Genomic DNA, 24,883 nt, shown 5'->3' with positions numbered 1-24,883 from the left:
ATTATTTTTCAAGTAACACAAGGCTTCCCAAAGAAAGCATGTTATTTTAAAATTTGCCCTATATGTACTGGAAATATAGTAGTGAGATTATTCAAAGAAATGCTAGTTGTTCAATTAAAGTATGTTTTAAATTGTTGTCCAAGTTTCTTTTGATTTCAATGCATTTAGAACATGCCCATTTGTTTGTTAGTTTAGTGTTTTGTTTTGTTTTTTTTTCTTAACAAGTGCCATCTATACCATTGCACACTGTTTGCCATGCTAACTTTCTGCTTGCTGTTCAGGTAGAGAAATAACAGCAGAAACCTTTATGGAGAAATTGGATAATGGTGCCTTGCTTTGTCGGTTAGCTGAGACCCTGCAGGAGAAATTAAAAGAAAACAGCTTTGAGGCAAACAAGCCTGGCAAAGTAAGTGTTGTTAACTATTCTAGCATGTAATATTTTGCAATTAAAAGTTTTCATTTATGTTGCCTCTTTTAATGGACAGGGAGGTAATTCTTCCATGAAGAGAAAAAGATAATGTAAAACTGGGAGAAATGGATGCTTCTTCAATAATTATGAAGTAATAATACAAGGAAGATATTCAGAAACAACTTGTAACCCGTGGATGATATCAAACAAGATCTAGCAGTGTGATATGGAAGCTAACAGAGAAAATACAATCCTTGTATGTATTTGCAAGGGGGAATATTAAGGAGTAGAGGGAGGTGCCATTTCCTCCTTAAACAGCTCCAAGAGGGCCAATAACACAGTTCTGCAGTTAGTTTTCATGTCTAGAGTTTAAAAATCCTGTGGTGTACTGGAAGGGATTCAGAGCTGCAGAGATATTGTAGAAAACACAAAACTTCAGGAGATACTGAAGAGCTTTGCAAAGATTGAGTTAAGCTGTTGCTTGATCTCAGCCATAGGCCAGTCTTACTGGGAGAAGTTAAAGAGTGCAATGAGCATCTCTTTGGGAGAAGTTAGGTGAAATTATTGACATTTACATCAATTCAGTTGCTGTAAATCTGTTTTTATTTCTCTGTTGATCTGGTTGAATTCAGATTCATCTTCCTTTTCAAAGAAGGTTAAAAAAAAAAAAAAAAAGGCAAATATAGGAGAGGAGAAAAAAAAAAGCCTAAGAGCAGGAAACAAAAAAATGCACCGTCTGTTCTTGATGTTCTCACAACATGCCTATAGGAGAAATCAGGGCACAGCATAAATTTTATCAGCAGTTCTGAGAACTGACAACGTTGTCAAGGGCAGCTTCTTTAAGTTGTTTATCTCATAATCGTTGTTGCAGAAGGAATTGTTTGTTCTAAGGCAGACTTCATTTTTAATTTTCTGCAGGTTTTTGTGTTTGTAGAGGGGAGAACTGTTTTTTTTTGTTTGTGTGTTTGTTTTGTTTTTTTTTTTGTTTTCCTGTCTTTCTGTATTCTGCTTGCTTTATTTCCTGCCAGGAAGAGAAAGTAGGGGATAGATAGCCGGGAGGAAAAAAGACAAGAAGTGAATCAAAGAGAGAGGCAACAAAACTTCCATAATGGAGGAAAAGACAGATGGAACTCATATTCTGTATTTGAACTGGTAATCCAAATTTAGCTAGTAGAAGTACTGGATGACTTCTGAATTCCTCCCTTTAACGTGGTCCAGACTGTCTTCACCTAAGAGGTGGCCTTTTAGCGTCTTGGTAACTTCCAAGCTGGGAAAAAATATATGTGTTATTTTTGGTTGAGTTTAGGAACTAGGTAGTCAGAAGGAGGTATCACTTGTTAGTGATTATTTGTACTTTTTTGTAAATTTTGTAAATACTATTATTAATAGAAGCTACTAAAAGCTTCAGTGATTACCCATAAGATGAATTCAGTTTCAGAGTTGTAAAATATTTTTCTGTTTCGCATCTTACCCAGCTGGCATGCTAAAAAGGCCATTAAATTGTGAAGGTCAATGCTTTTTCTCTTTTTCATTTCTCTAAGGTAGACATCTTGAAAAGCCATGTCCACTGAGTATAAAATAGGAAAATAATAGATGTAAATTGATCAACAGCCACAGAACTCTAGAGAACATTCAAGAATTCAAATAATGCACTTTATTGTTACAAACTTGTCTTGTTATTTTGTCTTGCATCATCAGGCTTTTATATGACAATGGATCATTTTGAGAGATCTGGCAAGATAACCTGGGAACGTGTCAGTGTTTGATGTTTCTTTGTTCTGCATCTGGGAAGAACTAGAGCTCTGTTCTTACATTAACTTCCTCATCTGACAATATAGCCTTTCTTACTTCAGATAGCTGATCCCCTTTTTTTTTGAACTGAAGTTGCATTAGGAGCCAATTAAACTTTTGTAATCCTATATATTGGAATAACTAAAATTTTTTGGCCTTTTTTTTGTTTGTCAAGCTGTTATAACAGGCAATGCAATTAGATGGAAAAACATTCTACTCCACTGCAGTTTTACCAAAATATATTATTTCATACTTATTAAAAATTCAAAGAAATGGCAGAGCAATAGCGTTTGTGTCATTGCAGGCTATTAGGGAACTATTTATCCTTTCAGACTGTAACTCCCTGTGTAGCAATCTCAAGCAATATGAATCGTCTGCAAATTGGAAAATCTGACTTGTGGTGCCAAGGAAATATATGAGGAGATTATACTGCATGAAATTTAGCATAGTAAGAATTCCAAAATCCTCCTCTGAATTATTATTATTATTATTATTATTATTATTATGCACTCTGTTAATAATATATATGGAACTTTGGAGCCATTTGACTTTACTCTGAACAGGAAAACAGAAATATTAGTCTTTCAACGAGGTGCTTTGCAGCAGAAGACTTCACTGGTAGGTGGGAGTTCTATAGGTACCAATCTCTGCCAAAATACATACAAAGATTTTTATCCATATATTTTATTTATTTGAGATTTTTTTAGATCGAAGCAGACTAATAATAAATGAGTGGCTGCCAGAAGAATCAGTTTGCAGGCAGTGCCAGGGTGCAACTGATTGAGGGAGACAGGATAAGGCTGAGGATAAAGATACTGGGGGGAAAAAAAATCTTCCAATTAAATCCCTCCACTAGCTTGCAGATTTTATTTATTTTCCTTATGCATGTGCTACTTCCTAGATGGCAAAGCTCCATAAAATACTGTGGGTTTAGTTTGTCTTAAAGGAAGATGATATATTCCATTCTGTTTGATGGATACTGCTGTTCATGAATTTGCTGCTTCAGCTCTCTGAAGCTGTCTGGTAAGTTCAGCAGCAATGGCAACACATGTAAGAAGTCAATTGAAAACTAATAGTGCATACACTGGCTCACTAGTTGTTTGCAGTTATTTCTGAAGTCTATATTGCAGTACTTTACAGAATCCAGAGGTTAAATCCTATTGCCTCTGAATAAACTTCTTAGGCAATATGTTTTTATTCATTGTCAATCTTGCATTTGTTTCTTAATGAAACTCGATTACTTCCTCTCTCATGAGAGGAGGCTGAATGCTTTGTCTTTAGGGAACCCCCTAGGTCAGCCTTTTTGCCTGAGAAATAAATTAAGAAAGCATAAATGAAAACGGCTATGTCTCCCAAAATATCAAGTCTACTAAATCTGGAAGGAACTTGCCAGTATTGATATAAACTCTTCCTTTTTGTGTGGTATGGAGATGCTTTTGGATGTTTGAGATATTATCAAAAGAGTAAGGAAGCTGCTGGTAATATGACTTTGGGAATACAGCTTTAAGAAACTGGAAAGCAGATTAAGAGATGTACAATGCAAAAAATAAAGAGGAAGGCAACAAAGATCAGTAGAGTAGCCTTTTATGTAGGGTGACTAAATAGGTTAGGAGTCTTAGTGCAGAAAGAAGCTGCAGTGCATGCGATGGAACCTTCAAAATCATGGAGGTGTGGCAGATGTTCTCTATACAGAACTGTGACTTCTAATTAAGTTAGTAGGAGCCAAACAAAAAACAGGGGGTTCTTCTTTATGAAGTGACTGGTGGATGCTACGTAGTCTTAAAGTTAACCTGGATTCAGGAAAACGCTGAACAAGGTAATGAATGCATAGAAACCACATCTACTTTGCATAAAGTGATTAGAGCCTGAGTATGTGTTGAAATGTGTAATGTGTGCTGTTGTCTTAGTCTTCCCTGGATACCCACTAAGGTCAGTCTAGGCTAGCTAGTTCCTTGGCTCACCTGGTAGGGTGCTTCAGTGGCTTATTACTTCATGGGGATGAATACCCTGCTGGTTGTGCAGCAAGGTATCTATCTTTTCACAAGGTTCAAACTTCAACTAAATTAAAATAAATTGTACTTGTAGTTCTATACACAGAAACATAATTTTCACCCTTTAGGACTGAATCTTTACAGCTAAAAAATAGTACCCAAATCAAAGTGTACTTCATATCAGTTACCCAGAGGAATAATATGCACTAGAGTTTGGCAGCCTCTTGATGCCATTTACATCTTATTTTCTCGTTGCCCACCTAAGCTTAATGCCATCATAGATACTGTTGGGTGTCAGAACAGATAACCTGAATGCATCTGTCATGAGACTAAATCTCTAACCTGTGGTGTTAATCATACAGTAGTACATTATTGAAAGCATTTCAGTTTCTAAAGATGAAAAATTCAACAGTGGTTGATGTTGGGTGCTAGATTCTTTTGCACACTCCAGAAGACAATCTTCTTCTTTGTTCAGCAGCTAGATTGAGGCATGCTTCACAACCTGAGGGTTTGGAAAATGTTGATGTCGTTTTTGATCCCTTGCTTCAGGAAGACAAAACTTTGAGTTTTAAATGTAAATAGAAATTTTAATTAGGGAGTGCAGTATTAGAATAATGTGACTATCCCATATGTGCTGAGAGAAATATTTTTTTTAATTTATACGCAGTTTTTACTTTCATAAGTAAACCAATCCATGTACATGTACGAAATGACAAGGAGATGACTGATATCCATTTTAATAAATGCTGAACATTTGTAGTAAGTTCCTGGAACTACCTGGGCTGCTGCTAATGATCTGCTGTCTAGAAACTACAGACTTATTATAGCAGGAGTTATTCCATAAAAGTGATTCATGTAGCAGGATGCCATTTTGTAATTTTCTCCCATAGGCTTGGATTTCATCTCCAAGCGGTCCTGGCAGTATTTTACTTTTCCTGACAGATAGTTAATTTGAGAATCTCACAGCTGTACAAACAAATTTAAAGCATCAAGGCATGTGCAGAATGCACAGAGCCCCCATTTGCTTAGGCTTATTTTAGTAAGCCCGTTAATTATGATTTTAAAATAAACACGGAGAAATTGTGTTAATAGTTATCACCATTTTAATAGGCTATGTATAACAGTCTGCCCACCAGCCTTGAAGTCATATATTTATATATATTTATGAGTATTCTACTTAAAAGGATGTTTTCATGGCAAATGAATGAGAAGAGTTTGAAGTTGAATCGTTCCTTTTCTCTGAGTTCTCGGAGGTTAATCAGGTACATTTCGACCCAGATCTCTCCTAGAAATACTTCTGAATGATGAATCCACATCTAAAATTCAGCCTCATATCCAGGAAACCTTGTTCTAGATTTGATTTTCTGTGAAAGAAAGAAGTATACGTACAAAGGAAAACCAGATGAAAATATTTCAGTCTTTGAACACTTAATTCATGTATGGATGTAACTTTATTCTTCCAATGAAAGCTATGATTATCATGGTTTAATGAGATTAAATTGAATGCATGTGGAAAAAAAAAAAAGCTGTTGTGTATAAAACACTAATTTTTGTCCTCATGCACGTATGTACTAAAAACTACAGCAATTTATTCACACACACACATTCATATGTTTCCTAACATATGTTAAGAAATTCTGTCTACATCTTAGCCATAGTCCTATTATCTCGAATGTATTCTGCGGTGGTTCCACATCCAAAGCTTTCACTTTCACTGGAGAATATACTTGTGAATCTGATGCTTAGTGGGTACAGAGTACCATCATAGCATTCGCTTCAATGAGTACGTGCAGATTTACCTACAGTAGAATTTTGGCTGAGCGAGTGCACTGTATGTATTTTGAGATCTACAGCCAGGAGGTCTAGGCTGAGATTTGGGGTGGAGATATTCTGCTCTTAACTTATATCTAATATTGAAGTTGGATCTTAGCTAAAAAGCAATTCGTCGGATAATGCAACTGAAAAGTTGCATTTTGTTTGAAGTTTTCAAGATGGTCATGCTTCTAAAGACAATTTTGTATCTGAAGGAGCCTTCAAGCCAGGGATTTAATTTAAGTTCTGTCAATAGGACTAATGTCAGAAAAGCAAGATTATGAGCTGGAGTTCACTTTCAGTTTATTGTAAAAGTTTATTGTTTGCTCTTGGAATAATATATTCTCTGCTTTCATTTTGCACATCTATTACCTGGGATACTATTTGCTGTACATTAATGCTTTGATTTGTGAATGAAGCTCATCTTGTGCCAAACCCTGCTGCTACCCATTTGCTAAGCTGTGATCAGTATTAGGTAGTTTATATTATGGAAAAATAGACGACTCTGCTCATTTAAAAAATAAAAATTAAAAAATGGTTCTGTAGTATCCCTACAGAGGAGAATCTGGACTAATGCTTTAGGATTTAACTCATTTCCCATATCAGCAATCCTATAGGATTACTCTAACTGTTTACAGGAACTGAAGATGTGTTTATTCTTGTTCTCTTAACAATTGTTCATTCAGATAAAGGTGATTATGTGAATGGAAAAAATAATCAGAATTCTGGGGGTTCATGAGAAGTAACAAATACCTTTGTGACTGAGGAATGCACTGGTGAGATAATCAAATCTTCTGGCAGCAGTTTAGAAATGAGAAATTCTAATTTATCTTCATATAGATGAATTATGTATGTTAAGTGACAAATTAATATGTCACCATAACCCTCATCTTTAAGTAATCTAAAAAGGTCATTTAAGTCAAGGACAGGAGAGAGGCTTATACGGATGCTAGAAGGTTAAATTATTTTTGTTTATAGAACAAATTACCCATTTGACAAATGTTTTGTCAGTATATTTTCCACCTAAATTCAAATATCAAACTAAGCAGAGAACTAGGAATGTATTTTATAATTCCTTGAGCCAACTATCGTGGCTGGTAGGCAGGACAGACTGTGCATGGCATAGATCAGATTCTTGACAATTGGTTTAAGATTCAACTAAGCCTGAGTGAAATAGAAAGAATCACTGTATTTTTTAATAGCTTTTAAAAATGAAGAGATGAGTAAAATAATAAAAATTGGGCTAGTTATTGCAGGTTGTAAAATGAATATTTAAACTCTTTGAGTTTCTCTACTGGAATTGTTAAAACGTGGGTGTACATTAAATTGTTCAGTTAAAACGCAAAGAAAACAAAACAAATTTATATTTTTTAAATTTCTCCTCAAGAAGAAAAGGCCCTGCCCTAACAAAAATCTTCCTCCCATTGAATGATTGAGGTGTCCTGCAATTAAAATCAGTAAATTTGTAGTTGCCTTTTATTAGATCTTCCAGAAATACAGTAATGTTTTCTGAACTTATTGCAACAAGATGTTCTTAAAAAACAATGAAGTTAACAGATTTCTAAACAGAATCATGTATGTGTGCTTGCTATGAGAATGTCTGTAGGTACAGCAGAATTGCATCAGTGTTCTTTAAATTAGGAAAGGGAATAATTTTTCCATGAGTAAAGGTGTGTAATTCAAGTTCAAATAGAAAATACTACGTTTTCTCTTTGGGTGGTCTCTTCTTTCTCTCTTTTTTTGAAATGGTTTTCTTCTTCATGTTACTCTTAGACCCTGGATGGCCAGATTAATAATGCGATCAAGTCAACATGGTATTTCAATTTTTACTATAAGCTTCACTTTCTCAATGTTATCTGTGTGCTATAGATGGATTCCCATCAAAAACAGTACTCTATAAGCTTGGTGCCTTGAGCCTGTCTGTCCAGAGGAAAACTCAGCTACCACTTATCCATCTATGTGCTTGCTACATGGCAGAGCAAAAAACTACACTGCCTAAGCAGGTCTGGTCTGCCCATGGTCATGTTCAGGTGCTCTCTGTGAGCTGTAAATCTGACTCTCGAGCCAAGAATGTGGTTAGGCTATGAACAGATTTTCTGTGGTCTGTGGCAGCAATTTGCTTGTCTGCACTCTTGTACTTTCTGGAGAAGCTATTTGTTTTGCAGCTAAAGCCTGCGGAGCCAATTTCTAATCATGCACAGTAGAGATATGGCCCTCAGTTTCTCAGGAGGATTAAAAAAAAAAAGTACAGCACTACTTTTTTGTCTATCAATCTTTATAGTGACATCCTAGTGTGGATGCAAGGGGAGAAGAGCAAGCTTGTCAAAAGATGCGCAAGTCCTAATCCATCTGGAAGGAATTATTTCCACAAGACTGGAAAGCAGTTTATTAGTGAATTCCTTGTACCTTTCTCAGACATGTCAATAGCTTGCTGAGCTCCTGCTCGTACACACAACTGGATTGCTACCAGGTTTTTTGCAGATACTGTAAAACTGACCTGCAAGTGGTTATGTGAACAAACCCTTGATGCCTCAGCAATTCATTCTTACCACTTACGTGTTTCTGCCTACAGGAGGATTGCATGGTAGTATAGGATTCTAAAGAGATCATAATGAGAGATTTCTGAACTACTTGAGGATCTTCTGTGGCTATCTGCTTGGACTTTCTAGATGAATATGTTGAAGAATTTAGCAGCTTGGTGCTTTATGCAGAATGTTGAGGGCAGTGCTACACAGTACTGGAAAAAAGCACAGAAACATGATGCTTCTTGAAGATCATCATTCCTATTGATGCTATATGTCCTTTGGGAAACATGAGTTCTTCCATCATTTTATTGTAGCAGAAGTGATCTTTTAATCTCCATGGGAACTGTCCTTGCTCTTTAAAGTGAATCTGAGTTAGGATCTCTTGCATATCTCTCCTTCCACTCCTACTTGACCTTGCAGAAATATTAAAAATTTGCATCTCAAGGTAAATGTCATGGAAAAACTAGTGAATCCATAAACAGCTAATAGCCTGTTAGCTCCTGCTTTGGAAAATATGCTAATCCAGTTAAAAGGAGGACTGAACTTTGATTACTAACAGCATCACTTAAGCAGGAATTGTCTCAAGTTTTTGTTGTTGGTTTTTTCCCCCCAGGGAAATCAAACTAATCCAGAGATATCTAATTCATTTAATAATAAATACTAAAACTTAGATTCTTCATAAAATACCAGTTGAAACTGGATTTTTGTTTGAATAGAGTTTTACCGTTACTCCAGCCAGCATGTTGCAGATAGATATATTTTTCTAATGTGTAGTTAAGAGGAATTCTATTTAGACTATTATAACATTTCTGTTCCAGACAATTCTGCATTAGGCAGTTGAATGCACATTAGCATATGTTTTTTATTGTTGAGAAAATCTAAATTGGATCAACTGTCTTTAGCTTAATTGTGCATTAGGTCAAACTTAGTGTTAGCAGCTTGAAGGAAGCAATGAATGAGAACTACATAATTTGATCCTTTTACAAATAGTGAGTCTTGAACTTAAAAAATGAGCCAAAATTTCTGAAATGATAAAAGCAAATATACTGCCATATGTGATGATTGCAATGCAGGAGAAAATATTAGTCATTTTCAAGGATAGAAACCAATGTATAAATATCATAATTATGTCTAATTCATTTATTTAAACAAACATATTCCCACTAAGGCTTGTGTAGGTAAATTGGCCTCAACTGCTTCAAGTATAAAGTAAAGCTTTTTAGAGACTGACTTAAGTCTGGTTTGGAAATTTGGCTGTACAGATTAACATTCCAACATGTTTTTTAAATCATGGACTCTTTTAAATTTTACACCAGTGTAGAATTCCCAGGTCTCTAGCAGTTTCCCTGTGGTTTCTAATTGGAGAACTTGTATAACATCAGTCTTTATCATAAAGGCAAAGATACAATTTTTCTTAAAAATGAACACGGAGGACTTTGGGAGAGTCAGACTTACCTGTACTGAACTATGTGTGAAATTCTTTCTGAATGTTTTCAGTATCTGGGTAAAAATTACATCTTTGTTACACATCTGGAAATAGAAGAAATGAACACATAAAGCATCTGAAAAAAAAAAAATCTGTCTTCCTTTAGACTGTAGATCTTTATCACAGTCTTCCTTGACGCTTGGCTCATGTTAGGTAAAGGACCATTTGGAACTAATCATTAGAAAGTGCTGGGAACCATGCACAGGTTCCATCCCCACCTCACGCTTCAAAAGATAGCAAAGTGTGAGATTATCACTGGGAGAAGTGCTGTAGGAAAGGAAAGTGTAATGTGCCTGACAGTACACTCAGAATTATAATAATTACATCTATGAATTTGAATGACTGCCTACGTTTGTTATTCAGGCTGCCAATGAAAACTTAGCCTCTGTAATTCTGCAGATCAAAGAAACATGTTGGTTGTTTGAATGTTCTATGTGAACACATGGAAACGTCTTTTGATATGAAATGTTGGAGCCTATACCTTGTTTTGATAGACTTGTTTTATTCAAACTGAAATTGTGTAAGCATAGTCATTGCCTTAGCTTGGATTCTTCTGGAATGATTAAAAGGAAAAACTGACTTTGAAATTTCTGAGGCTAAAATAAGTTGGTTTTGCCAAAATATGATATTTCTCATATTTGAGAGAATCATCTCCCTTTCAGAAATATTGACTGAAAGTCAATTCCTGAAAGTCATGTTAAGGCATGTGAGGGACAACCAGGTGATCTGCGACAGCCAGCATGGCTTTACCAAGGGAAGGTCATGCCAGATCAATCTGGTGGCCTTCTATGATGGAGTGACAGCATAAGTGGACAAAGGGAAGGCAGCTGATGTCATCTACCTGGATTTCTGCAAGGCCTCTGACGTGATCTCCCACCACATCCTTATTTCTAAATTGGAGATATATGGATTTGAAGGGTGGACTATTTGATGGATAAGGAATTGATTGGAAGGTCACAGCCAGAGGGTTGTTGTCAATGGATCTATGTCCAGGTGGAGACTGGTAATGAGCAGTGCTTCCCAGAGGTCTGTTTTGAGTCCAGTGCTCTTTAACATCTTTATCAGTGACATAGATAATTGGATTGAGTGCAACCCTCAGCAAGTTTGCTGATGACACGAAGCTGAGTGGTGCGATTGATACAGCAGAAGGAAGGGATGCCATCCAGAGAGACCTTGATAAGCTCAAAAGGTGGGCCCTTGTGAAACTAATGAGCTTCAACAAAGCAAAGTGCAAACTTAAGATGAGCCAGCAGTGTGCACTTGCAGCCCCTAAGGCCAGTGGTATCTTGGATTCCATCAGAAGAGGGGTGGCAAGCAGGGTGCAGGAGGTGATTGTCCCCCTCTATTCTGCCCTTTTGAGGCCTCACCCAGAACACTTCCCCAACATAGGGAAGATGTGGAGCTTGTAGAGTGGGTCCAGAGGAGGGCCACGAAGATGATCCAAGGGCTAGAACGCCTTTCCTATGAAGATAGGCTGAAAGAACTTTGTTCAGCCTGGAAAAGAGAAGGCTGCAGTGAGCCTCACTGTGGCCTTCCAGTATTTAAAGGGAGTTGAAAAACTTTTTGCATGGGTAATTGGTGATAGGACAAGGGGAATGGTTTTAAACTAAGGAAGGGAGATTTAGATTAGATGTCAGGGGAAAATTTTTTACTGAGAGAGTGAGGAGGTGCTGGATCAGGTTGCCTAGAGAGGTGGTGGATTCTCCATTCCTGGAGGTGTTTAAGGCCAGGTTGGGTGGGGAATTTAAAAAATCCCAATCTAAACATAAATTCTGAAAACCAACTGTCTAAGGTTTAGACCCTTAATGCTCAGAACACTTATTGAATGAGAATGAACTTCCAAATGTAAGGTTTTGCCATGATGTGTATTAATTATTCTCCGTTTTACTTACAAAATTGTAATAAACTTTTTGTTTATTTAGATAGTAATATTTCACTTTAGAATTTCTTCTATGGCATTTAAAAGCACCTTTGATATTTGCTTTGGCATGCTGATATTTTCAGAACACAGATTAATGTAAGAAACGTCTTTAAATTTAATACATTCTTGCAGTTTGTAAACTACTTCTAAAATGTCTTTGAAAGGTGATCAAGAAATGTGACTTTGTCACTAAGCTTAAGTATTTTATATAGTTAGATATCCAGAAACTTTGAAAGTTTCTTCTGGAGTTTAAGTAGATTCAATTATTTAATTGAATTTAAAGGTGTGTAATTGAGGCTGGGTTTAAGCTAGATTAGTTTTTCATAATTATTTATTAAATCCATCTTTTTGAGATGATAATTTGGCTTTTTATCTGCTGCAGAATGACCAGTAGGCTCTGTCTTGGACAGAACACTTGGAAGAAGAAGGCCATGAACAAACTCTTAGCTTTTAAATGCATGTTATTGTTAAATTAAGCTTATTCTGCATATACACTTTTGTCTTAAGTAGTGTAGTGGAAATGGTAAGTCATGACTTGAAGCAGTGATTGAGCACCTGGTGGGAAGGCAGGGCCAACCCAGGGGAGCTCAGGTGCAGCTGAATGACCAGAAGGGCTGGAGCCAGGATCCACCCCTTCCCAGAACTCACTTAAGGGCATGCAGTGGAAGGTAAGGTGTTTTGCTGGAGATCCCTGCCTACTGGAGGCCTTTTGAAGGTAAGCAGTTATTTTTCCATTGCTTTTGTATCCACAGCTGCTGTGTTTGGGCTTGTTCTTATTTGTTACAGCCTTGGATTGTGGCACTCCACTACTATTGCTGTACTTTCTATCATATTATAGCATTACAAGTAGTTAAAATTAGTGCTATTTGAAAGAAATGAGAGTATATATTTGAGTCTAATACCATGGCTAAGAGTGCACTCTGAAGTCTGTATTTATTTTAACACTGTACTCTCTAACTTTATACAAAGCCACAATGATGTTATCTATTTCTGTTGTCACACCATAAATCTGTTGGGCACTCCAGAGAGATCACAATTACTTTATTAAAGTCTAGGAAATTGATAATGAGTCATTTTTGGCTTTTAATGATCTCTGCAGTGATTGCATAGAGTAAAAATCTGGTTACCATATGATTTTTAAACTTGAAATTCAACCTGCTACATTAAAATGGCATCCTTCTCCAGTATGATGATGCAAAGGCTACCTACCACTGAAAGACACTTGATGTTTAACCAGTTATTGCATTAGTTGCTTAGAGGCACTGTCTATTGCATATGCAGCATCACTTTTCATATGTCTAGAGACTGTTTCTGATTCCATGTTGAAGAAGATTGCACGATTTCTATTGATCAAAATCACTTCAAAATTTCTACATTGAGTTTCTGTTTTAAATTTCCCTCTATTAGTTTTTATTCTATCTCTAGAAGAACTGGAGGGGTTTGTGTTATTTTGTTTTCTTTAAGTTTTGAGGTTTTTTTTAATGATGGGAGAGGTTTTATTTTCTAACTCCACGTATGTATTTTTATATTCAGAGTTATCTACATCCATTTTGTTCATTTAGTACGTTGTTTTGATTGAAGAAGCTGTCTGCTATAGTAAATGGAGTAGGGAGGTGGAAAAGAGGTACATGAGGACCACCTAATCAATGAGTAATTATTTTTTGTTGCAGGAATTAGTTTAATTTATTCATTGTTCTGTTAGTACTTGCCTATGCTTCCTTGCTTTTCACTAAATCTGAATCTTGGCACTGCAGTGCCGTGTAAGGTAAACTTCATTTGCTAAAGTTAGAATATGGGATACCTCTTCTGTGAATTATAAATGGAGTCTGATATCTTCCAACTTTGAGTTTCTGAAGAATTAAGAATAGCAGAAGGGACTTTTAAAGGTCCCGTCCAACTCTAAGCATTCTATTATTCTACAGCAACTGAATTAATGCATCTGTGTAGACGTATCCTCACTCTGCAATGAAGTGAACAGCAGTCACTCAAAGCAGAGCAAGTTCTTCTAGCAGTGAGCTTTGGTTCATTTACATTGTACAAATTAATAAAGGACAAGTAAAGAAACCATTCACAGAGAAGGTAATGACAGGACTTCTATTTTTTATTCTGTATTCAGAGAGCAAATTCAGGGGGAGGAAGACTTCTGTAAGACTAATAGGGGAAAATGGCAACAGAATTTAAGAAGTAAAAGATTATGTAGAGTGTAGAAGAGAAGCTAGTTTTGAAGTTAAAGGCAAATTTATAAAAAGCTATGAGACAGATACATGTTAAATCTCACTTATATAATTAATTTTCTCAATTAATACTTGTGTAATAATATTAAATTGGTACTATGGACACACTGATGCATTCAGATACTGCAGTCTCAGTAGAGTATTGCCTCCAACCTTGTTTTGGTCGTTAGGTTATTAGGTGGTAAAAGTAACTTTTTTCCTATGAGTGTCTATCTAGACCTCTTCCACAACAAACAGAACTGCTAATCTTTTTCCTTGTATCCAAGTGAGAGTGGCAGTTCAAGAAAGCTGTGAAATACCTTATTCAGAGAGGTTTGGGGTATGGTTAGGAATTTTAAAAATGTGACTCAAATCTGCTATTAAAAATGTGTTTTTTCCTCATTTTGGAAATACAGTTGAAAAATACATTTTTCCATGTGATTTCAGAGCATTGGTGTAAGAGAGTCTCTTTTGGGTTTAGAAGTGAACCTGACAGCATTTTTCCAGGATTGCATCATATGTTTCACTCACACTTTCACATCCTGCATTAAACCACATGCATGCACATCAACAAGACAAGATTGTAGAAGGAGGGTAACTGGGGAACTGTTTTCGTGATATTTGATAGGAGTAATTGCAGCCACTGCTGTTTCAAAGCAACTGTGGTTATACTATACTATGTCAACAAAAGTCAGTTGTGCCATATGGAAATATAATTACTTCAGAACGATCTGTTAGAAAGCACTTTCAAGCCATTCAGGCCATTTGTACAAATCAGTAAAGAACACGTATGGATGAAAGCTTTCTTAAATAAGAGCTTTCATGTATTTTAGGTTGAAAATTGTGGTGATCGTTTTGGAATTATTAAAAAAAACAACAACCCTATGTTTCTATTTGAAAGGTGGTAGGGAGATTTATTAGGTGATAAGAAAATACAAGTATTTCCCTGTGATTTCTGTGATCAACTTGGTCATGCTCATGCTGTTGTTGAATAGAAAGGAGGTTTTGCTGTTTTCTTCATCTCCTAGCATTGTGGGAAATGGGATGATATACAAAATGCTATATGTTAGTGAGATTATCAGTGCTGGGGATATTGGCCTGTCTTAGAATTGTTCCATAAAATGCAAGGTGATGCAAAGTGACTGCAAGGTGATGATTTTTTTCTTCAATTATGTAAGGTTTTCCCCTTCTATAGCCAATACATGTCTTGTTTCTACATTTCAGTGTTTTTCTCTTTTGAGTTTCTTGGAAGACCTGTTAATCATATATTTTGTCTGTTACTCTGAAAGTAGAGAATACTGGGGTTTTGTTAGTTAAGTATGATAAATGTGTCTAGATTTTCTTCTTATTGGCTGTCAGTAGCTGTAACTGTGAAACATTATATTTAAAAGAATTTGAATTCTTTTAATTGTAAAGAAACTGTTATTAGGTCCATGGATATTTAAACTTCACAGCGATTAGGTTTGATGTGCTTAAAAGTCTGTCTTGCTAACGTATAGATGTCTTATTTATGGATAGTCCATTATGTAAATGAGGTTTTTACATAGTTTATTTACTGACTACAACGGCATAGATTACTGATGTATAAACCATCTATTCTGAAGAACTTCTAAAGAAGTGCATTGAGTATACAGTCATTGTGACCAACCTATATCTGCAGATGTAAAATATTTAGAACCAAATTTCTTCCCACGTTGTTAATAATGGAGAGAAACAGTGACCCAGACGATGCCTCCCTGCCAGGCACTGCAAAGCTTTCCCAACAGCTCCCAATAAGAAAGGCAGCATCATCTGTTTGGCCATCTCTTTGGCCATTGCTGCTCTTGTGCTGCTGATGGCATCTCCAAGGAGCAGGTCCTGGTCCCAGGCCAGCACTGCTTGCTGACTCTTGCCCCATAAGCTCTGGACTGAGTAAGGAAGGTTGCTTGTGCCTGCAGTGGGGAAAAATCTCCTCTGATTGGTGACTGACACCCACCAGCCACATAGCTTAATAGTTGCTTGCTTTTTTCTTTTTTACCCTTCCTCCTAGTTCAGATTTCCTGAAATAATATGAAAGTTTTACCACAGACTTCCAGAACACCCATAACATGACCTGAAAGAGTAAAGAATGCTTCTTGGGAGATGTCGTAGAATAAAGTCAATAAAGAAACAGAAAACAGAGCTGTTATTGGAGAACTGAGTGGAAAGGAACAAACCTGCTATGATTTCACCCATAGCATCCGTCTGAGCTGTTCCTGAGCTTGAGAGTGCTTTTTGCCTTGCAGAAGACTATCTAGTTTTCTGCAGAGAAGAGCATCGAGTAACTCTCAGTGCATTGTGAAAAATCCAGCAATGAAAACTGAGGGGTGAGCTGGGAGGCAGCGGTCTCAATAAAGTACCAAAGCAAGCAACAAGTTTGCTGTGATAATTACTGTTGTTCAGGAATTATGTGTTATGGTAATAGCTGCTGTGTAGGTAACTAGTACAGTGAGAGTCTATCTCTCTCTTAGACCTTGATCTTGTAGCAATTAGGCTACATTTCTATGTTGTGTAGAGGGGGCTTATATGTAGTGTTGGGAGCTGGTACCATTTCTTTCATATTTAGGGTCTTTTGTCCTTGAGACTGTAATGGTATGAGATTTTCAAAGCTAGAGGAAGATTGACTAAACTCTTCTAATGTGAGAGATCCCAAGCTAGATCTCAAATTTGCCTTAGTTTTAAGAACATTCAGAAAATTCCTCGAATCTTTCTTTATAATGTTATGCTCTTGTTTTAGTTTTTTAATTCAGTGAACTGGACCAAACGTTAAATACCGAAGTTGTAGTTGCTAATGTCCTTTATTTAAGAAAAAATAAAATAAAAGGATTGCTAATACCGATTCAGTTCTGAACTGTGCATGACGTGTCCAGTCACAACATTTTTGAAACATCTCTGCGTTCAACAGCTTTATGCCATTAAGTTCACTTCTCATTATTTCTTTAGAATTCTTAAAAGTACAATGGAATATGTTGGTGGCAGGTATTAATTAACTTCTGTTTGTTTTTGTTTTTGTTTTTTTTTCAGACCTTGCCAGTACGGAAAATTCCGTGCAAAGCCAATGCACCTTCAGGGTCTTTTTTTGCACGAGACAACACAGCAAATTTCTTATCCTGGTGCAGAGATGTAGGAGTGGATGATACCTGCCTGTTTGAATCAGAAGGTTTGGGTATGTATATATTCATGTGGTAGTTAGTAAAGAGCTTGTTGCTTGTATTTTGCTTTGAAAGAGAGAATGGTTCTTCTAATAGATTCTGACTCCAAATCTGACCAAATGAAGTCCATCAAGTTGAAATTCATTTAATTCAGTTTTAAGAGGGCTTTAAATAAAACAAAATTCTTTCAATGTTTTCTTGCATACAAATGATTTTTCACCCTACACGCCCACTTTTCTGATCATGGAATGTTATTCCTTTGTTCAGTGAATACAGAAGTCCTTTCCTATTTTAGGAGAATAGGATACACGTGCGTTGTCATTTCTTGCTACAGATATTTAGCTGTTGGAGCAAATTCTTGGTGTGTTGCTCAGGAAGCAAGAAAATAGGATTTTTGTTCTGTGTCCTTCTTTCCTTCAGCTGACCTTCCCAGCTGATTCCGGCATGCAGCTCAGGACAGAAGCTAGAAGTTAGCTAACTCTAGTGCTTCAGGGAGCTCCATAAAAAGAATTGAACTGTTTAGGAAGTCATTCTTGCAACTATATGTATTCTTCATCAATTTAACTTTTCCTTGTTCAAAGGGAAAATTAGGACTCTTCATTTCTTAATTCATCTGAAACTAAATCTTGAACAGAATCAAATGTGTGTTTGTTATCTGAACTCAGACAAAATTGTAAGAAGCTGCAATCATTGAAAAAAAAAAAACTCACTTTCTACAGAGGTAAAATGAAGACATTTTTCTTTATCAAGAAGATTATTTGTTTTGTCTCTCAAAAGGCCTTTGACTGCGCAACTGAGTTACTTATTTGTGTTGCAATTGATCTGTTCTCCTTCTTTTACAATCTTTGTCTTCTAGCACAACCGCTTCTGAGACTTCTTCATTTGTCTATTCTTTTGTCATGCAAGTGCCTGGATTTCTTAACTTTTATTTCATGAGGAGAAAATGCATGTGAGAGAAGAAATTGGTATGAAAAAAAGACAAAATAATGAGCATATATGTAATGTTGCGGTGTTGTTAATTAAGTCCCCAAGATGAATTTTTTCTTGCCCATGGTAAATCACATGGAAGACAAACAATTATACTTAGAAAGTTTTGGAGAAATTGAATGCTACCTAGCGTTACAAACTCAAGAAGAAAGGAAGCACAGACTTCCAGTGACTTAAAATTTGTAAAACCACCTCTAGTTAATCTAACACCTAGACAAGTTTAGACTTGGTATTTTTGTGGCGAACTCAGCTGTTTAGCATGGTTCCAGTAACAGGCTAATGGTGCAATTGAGAGTGTGTTTACAACGAATTTCTTGTGCATTGTAAGGAAATCAGATCTTATTTAGAGGTGAAATCAGCATAGCTTAAATAATGTAACTCCTTGCCTACGTTAATTCTACACATAGTTTTACACATACTCAGGGCTTTGCTAGCCACAGGATAACACTGAATGCAAACACACCTGGAAAGCTGGTGCTAAAGATTACTTCAGCTTTCAGAAAAGTGGAAAGAAATGTGCCCAAATACACAGTGCGCAAACCAGATGTAGCTCTAATAGGTTGGCTTGATTACTGACTGATTTTTCTCAATGATTTAAACAAGTTCTTTTGCTGCTCTGTCTTACTGGACATGGAAAGTACATGTTGAAAAGATTTACGGTGCTGTGAATGGAATTAGAACTTGATAATATCTTGACCTATTTTTCTTGAATTGACAGGGTGATAGTGACCATGCTGTTTCCAGGCAAGATAAAAATAGGAGTTAGTATTCTCCCACTGTTGGAGGTAAATTGTGAAAAAGTTAATTTGGATTGAGAAATATTTTTGTTACTACATTAGAAATAATGATGGATCATAACAGTTACTAATTGAAAGGTTTTATGTTCTGCTTTCTCCCACAAATCACTTTTCTCCTGCACAGGAAATAAAAATTCAGCATAGGTAAGTACTATAAAAGGTTCAATTCAAAGTGATGAGGAACATATGAAAGAGTTCACACTGCCTCGTGAATGTCTGTTGCACTTTTTTTGATTGATAACTCTGAAACTGTGGTTACAAAGATCAAGTTCTTTCTCTCCTCTATAGCTAGAAAACAGTATTGATGCTTACAGCCCATGTGATAAAGCAGGTAGTTTTGAGAAACCTTTGTTAACCTGTGTTAATGTTTGTACTTGATTTGATTTTTATCCTCCCTTTTTACTCTATTTTACCAGCCTTACAGAATGTAAATACTTCATTTATCTGCTTGTAGTGATATTTTCTTCATGTCATTGTATCACATAAAACTTTTTTAGCCTTTTCCCAGCAAATTTCCACTCATAATTTTAGAATAAAATTGAATATTGATTGCACTGTAACATTTGAATGATGGTTTTTATGACATTAAGTATTTTTTAAAGTATCCCAAGTCTATTCACAAATCACTAAAATTTGACATGTACTAGCTAAGAAAATATTAATTACTTCTAATTCCCTAGAAATGTTCTCATACTGGTGATATCTGAAGTCTCCGACATCATGTTAGAAACTGTGTGAAACTACATGTGCTTGCATCCAGCACTCCCACAATTTTAGCACTTATGTTGAAGTCGTGAAGGTTTTCCTTCATATGGAGTGGAATATTGTGAAATAAATGCTATGCAGCCCATAACTGATAAAAGCTTGTGGGCAAGAACTGTTGATAGGAATTTTGAGCGTTCCTTGAATCTGTCTTCTTGAAAATGGTAATGTTCTAGGGCTAATCCATGCAATAAGGTGAGTAGGCTTGCTTGTGTCACTGTGTCCTTGTCCATTGTTTGTAGATTAATTTAGTAATTTAATTAAGCTTAAGCATGGGTTGCAATGCTTTGTTGGATATGAGTTATACAGTTGAAGTCAAAAAAGAAAACAAAGTCAGTTTTTCAAAAAAAAATAAATAGGAAAAAAAAGCACAGTGTTTGTTCTTCTGGTAGATACAAATATACCTTCAAAGAAACTGATGGGGTTACTTTGAAAATCTTTGCAAGAGATTAGTACACAACTCAAAATATTGAAAACATTATAAGTGTTTTAACCTAGATTTCACTTCAACTATTACCAGAAAATGTTTGGGTTGGTTTGTTCAGATTAAAATAAGTTGATAGGAGTCTGGATTTTGTGGCAGTGTGTTAATTCAGTACATGGGTATTTCTGGTAGGGAGTGGTGACATACTTCAGTACTTTTTCTCGAATTTCCATTGAAATTGTGGCTTTGAATTTCAAAATCTTTGTGATAGATTTCTAATAATAATAATATGAAAAATCACTTTTGATATCTATCAGGAAAATAAATTACTTTTGAAATTGAGGCCTACAATGTAACCCACTTCTATGATGGCATTGCTCTTGTTCTTGCTATGCCATTAGTCAGTAACATGATATACTTTCTTTTAGCTGAAAATTATGATGCTTTAAAAGAAACCCAGCAGGTTGGAAGCATAGTAATACAATCAGAGCTGAATCAGCAATCTATGTGTTTTACACTTTGCACTTTATGGAGGGATATGGAAGAAAAATCTCAAGAGTCAATGCCTCTGCCAAGAAAGGATGAATAGTATGCCTGCTGGATAAGCCACGAAAGGAATTTACATCTTTAACAAATCTAATGCGATATTCAAGATATCTCTACATACAGCAAGATAAAGGGAGACTCTAACTGCTTCCTGCACTCACTGACCAATTTCAAGTGGGTTTTCTTATAACCATTATTTTTATAGTTAGTGTATTTAAAGAAGGGATTAGCTTTGTTAGTGCAAAAAAACTATTATCTGAAGTAAAAATTCTAGCATCTGGTCAAATCTCAAGATGCAGTCTTTGAATGGGATTCTCAGTAATATCAGAGATGAAAATTTATCTCAAAACTAGGATGTGAAAGTCCTTGCTGTCTAAGAAATGTAAGACCTGCTGTAACTCCCCTGTTTTTTCCACATATCATATATATATGGTAAGTTCCCCCTCTGTAGGTTTTAGGGCAGCAGATCCACACAGTTATGATAATACAATTTATGAAAGCATTCTTGATGGACATACTCGTAATTATGGTGCTCAAGCCTGAAGAGTGTAATAACTGAAGAAAACTATTCTTGGCCAAATAGTGAGAATGGTAAGATTTTTCTATGATTGCCTCAGTTAACTTAATTTAAAGCTGAAGTTATGAACTCATCTTTGGTAACAGTGTTGTTGGACGATTGTAGGATTTGGAACCAGTGAATATTCTGCATCTCTTCTATGATGAAGAGTCTACTCGGCAAGAAAAGGGTTTGCCACTGATTGTGCCAGCATGCTCATGTGTGTCATTCATTTTGGAAGTTGTTGGATATTGTAGTAATGTTTTGTATTCATATTTTGTTACTGTGTGTGTGTACATAATGTGTGACGTGGGCTTTTTTTGATGCAATTTCTTGATTACAGTTCAACTGATAGGTTCCTTGAATGAAAGTGCATAGTGCTTTAGTAGAAATAGTGAACTTAAATGCAGGCACTTCTGACCTCCAGTCTAATATTGCTTTTTTGACTTTAAAAAAAAAAAAAACAAAAAGAAAAGAAACAACAAAACTGCATAATATTCAAATGTGGATTGATTGAAAGTACTATGTCTATTGGCAAATAGCTTGCTTTTTTGTATTATTATTTTGTATGATTAATTTTTGTGTTGACTGTTCTTTCAGTGTCACAGTGTTAAATTTTATATAGTTGCATCAAAATAAGGCTCTGTCCCATCTTTCACAGCATTACTAAATAACTCATACTATTTTTGAATATACTGTGTTTTGAGGACTATAAAAGCATCCCGGACATTGTTATTATCATAGAATTAGCATCCTAATTCAAGCAAATTATTAGTGTTTAGATGATCTCTAGAGACAAAGCCTGTACTATCCATAGAGTTACTGTTTGAAACTTTGTTTTGAGGATTCTGTAGCTGATAGTGCTGAAATAGAGAGTGGGGAGAATGCATCTCTTTGATTTAAGTATGTCATATTATAACTGCTTTTGATGCAGAAGAAAGGATATGTTTGAGATCAATTGAAAAGATAAAGGTTGTCAAAGGAAAAAAAAAAATAAGAGCACAGGGAAAAAAAAGCAAGACTACTGAAGGATCTTTAAGGAAGAAAGTAAGAAAATATTCGAGGAGAAAGTGAAAGACAATGGGAAGGATCAACCTTCTTAAAAGCCCTCCCCAGACACGTATGAATTATGGTAATTGGAAGTGTATCATGATACATATTAAAACTGTATCTCTTCACATCTAGTGAGCTAGAAAATGCTTCAAAAGCAGAAATCATATTCATTTTTATTAAATTTTCTGAGATGAAAAAGTATGTGTTTTTTTTTTTTTTATAAAAATAAGCCTGTTACAAGCCAAGGTTTGAAATTTATCAAGCAGAGTTAAGAAGCTTCTTTCTGTATCACAAATGTACATCCTGTTGTTTTTTAATTAAAAAACAAATAAAAATCACATCTAATTTCTTACTTAAACCAAGAGTTTTCAGAATGTGCTCAACAGTGACGTGCTGTTTCTGCATAGGCCTGGGTGTGACAACCACTGTTTCTCTGCACTCTGGACTTTTCCTGGAGCAGTGCAAGATGCAGAAATGCAAGGAGCAAGAGGTAGGGAAAAAAAGAAGCTGAAGGAAAGACAACAAGGGAAAAGCGATCAGGAGAGGAGAGCCTGTAAAAAGAGAAATGGGCAGCAGCAAGATGGGAGGCAGTGTGAAGAAGGAAGACAGAGCAAGAGAGAAGCAGGGGTAAAAGTTTGCTAGGAGCTGAAAAGAAAGTATTGCTGAAAAAGTTTCTGGAAGTAGCTGGGAAAGACACAGGCAATGAGAACAACAGATAAGTATTTGAAACAAATTAAATGGAAAGTAAAAGAGCCTGTAACTGGCAAAGTATCTACATAAAATATGTTGGACATGTGGAGGTTTCAAAATAATGTATACATTTACTTTCTTCAAGCAAACGGTGAGATTCCCTGGCAGGATGGCTGTTTTTCATTCTTGGTCCTTTTTTTTTTTTTTTTTTTTTTTTTTTTTGCAGTAGATCTGCATAGCATGCTTTCCATTCACAATGGCTATTTGCTTACAGTCATCTAATCAGATGAATTAACCTCCCTCATGTTTGATAGGTGAGGACTGGCAGGTGGTTCTCCAGAAATGTTTTCTTATATATTTAGCAGATTTAAAGGAAAAAAAAAAAAAAGTATTTCAGCTATTATTGAGGCTGGCTCTACTACATTAGTTGGATTTTTCAGCTCTTGTGTCTATCAACTTTTCCTTTGTAGTTATTTTTCCCTAGAAGGGCAGTTTTATCTTTAGGTGGATCTTAGCATAACCGTATCTTGATATGGCAGAGTTCACAAAGTGGAGCAATTTCTTAGTGATACATTATTTTCTTCTCTCTCCTTGCAAAAATTGAGAGGTGTTTGAAGAATGTTATCCTTCAGCATCTTATATCATCATGATATTGTTAATAAATGGCACTGGAGAAATGACTGACTCTATCACACATCTCCCATGTAGCAGGAGGGTCTATATCAGACTTTGTAATGGCATCAGTAGTTGCGTTGGCATAAAAATGTTTCATTAGGAAATGCAAGAGTACCATGGAGATCAGGCAGTGTGTATCTTTAAGTAGCACCTGTGCTAGCATGTATTTTTGTATCTAAAAGCTATACTTTAATTCTATGTATAGGATGGAAATAATAATACTTATAGGAATGTTAGAGAGATCTTCCTTTTCTTTTTTGTAAATACTTTACAGCACGGAAATGAAACATGCTATAAACTTAAACTGATGTGCAGTGGTTTGTTTATATGGTTATACACAGATGAAGATTATTTCTAAAAACCATTTTTGGCTTTCAGCACTTACCATGTCTAACTGCCTATGAATTGCTACAACCTCAGAAAAAAAAAGTGTTGCTTCACAAAGGGATGTTTGCCACGTAGTATATGTGGAATTGCATAACTGGTCTTGTTAAAAAGTTGAGATAGTAAAAATGCAGATGGAAGCAATTAAGAAAATGGGAACTGCATCTACCATAGGACAGAACAGAATCTCACAGGCACAGGTGTTATTTCAGCCTGAGCTTATAACCAATCACTTCAGGATGAATTGACTGTTGTCCTCAAATGCTGCTTGTTATTTTGTATGTGTACAATTACGTGTTTATAGAACTGTGTATGTGTATGGTTAACAGTGAACAGCAGTACAATTTAAGACTTGAGATGTAAGTTATGAGGACTCTTACAGATCTTATTCTTATTTCAAATAATGTGGAATGGCTTCAGACACAAAGTATATATATTCAAGATAAGTACTTGGAAATCAAGACACTTAGAAGTTCATCTTGTTCTAAGAGGTAGTGGTCTTATTTGCTTGCTCAGAGTTACCACAGATGTTGGAACCCAGATAGATTTAGAAATGCAGTGTTGTGTCCCTGTGACTTGTGCTCTATTCTCCAGAATATGATGGTATGACGGTAGCCTGTTATATGGCTGAGCTTTTGGAAAATAGCAAAAAATTTTGTTTGGGGAATCCAAATTATTTCCAGTGGGTGTT

At 35.8% G+C, this 24,883-nt stretch overlaps 1 protein-coding gene across 7 annotated transcripts in view; it reads left to right on the top strand.

The window, feature by feature from the left end:
- The window catches only part of GAS2 (growth arrest specific 2), an 83,106-nt gene that overhangs the window by 17,367 nt on the left and 40,856 nt on the right, over positions 1 to 24,883 (top strand). For all 7 annotated transcript variants that reach the window (XM_085223907.1, XM_085223906.1, XM_085223905.1 and 4 more), the window contains exons 3-4: positions 282 to 406; positions 17,191 to 17,332. In XM_085223907.1, coding sequence (XP_085080033.1) covers positions 282 to 406; positions 17,191 to 17,332 — 267 coding nt within the window. The remainder of the gene's footprint in view (positions 1 to 281; positions 407 to 17,190; positions 17,333 to 24,883) is intronic.

This window comes from Meleagris gallopavo, chromosome 5 (assembly GCF_905368555.1).
Source record: "Meleagris gallopavo chromosome 5, MGAL_WU_HG_1.1, whole genome shotgun sequence".
Lineage (NCBI taxonomy): Eukaryota > Metazoa > Chordata > Aves > Galliformes > Phasianidae > Meleagris > Meleagris gallopavo.
The sequence above is the reverse complement of the archived record's forward strand: the minus strand, read 5'-3'. Positions and strand labels throughout refer to the sequence as shown.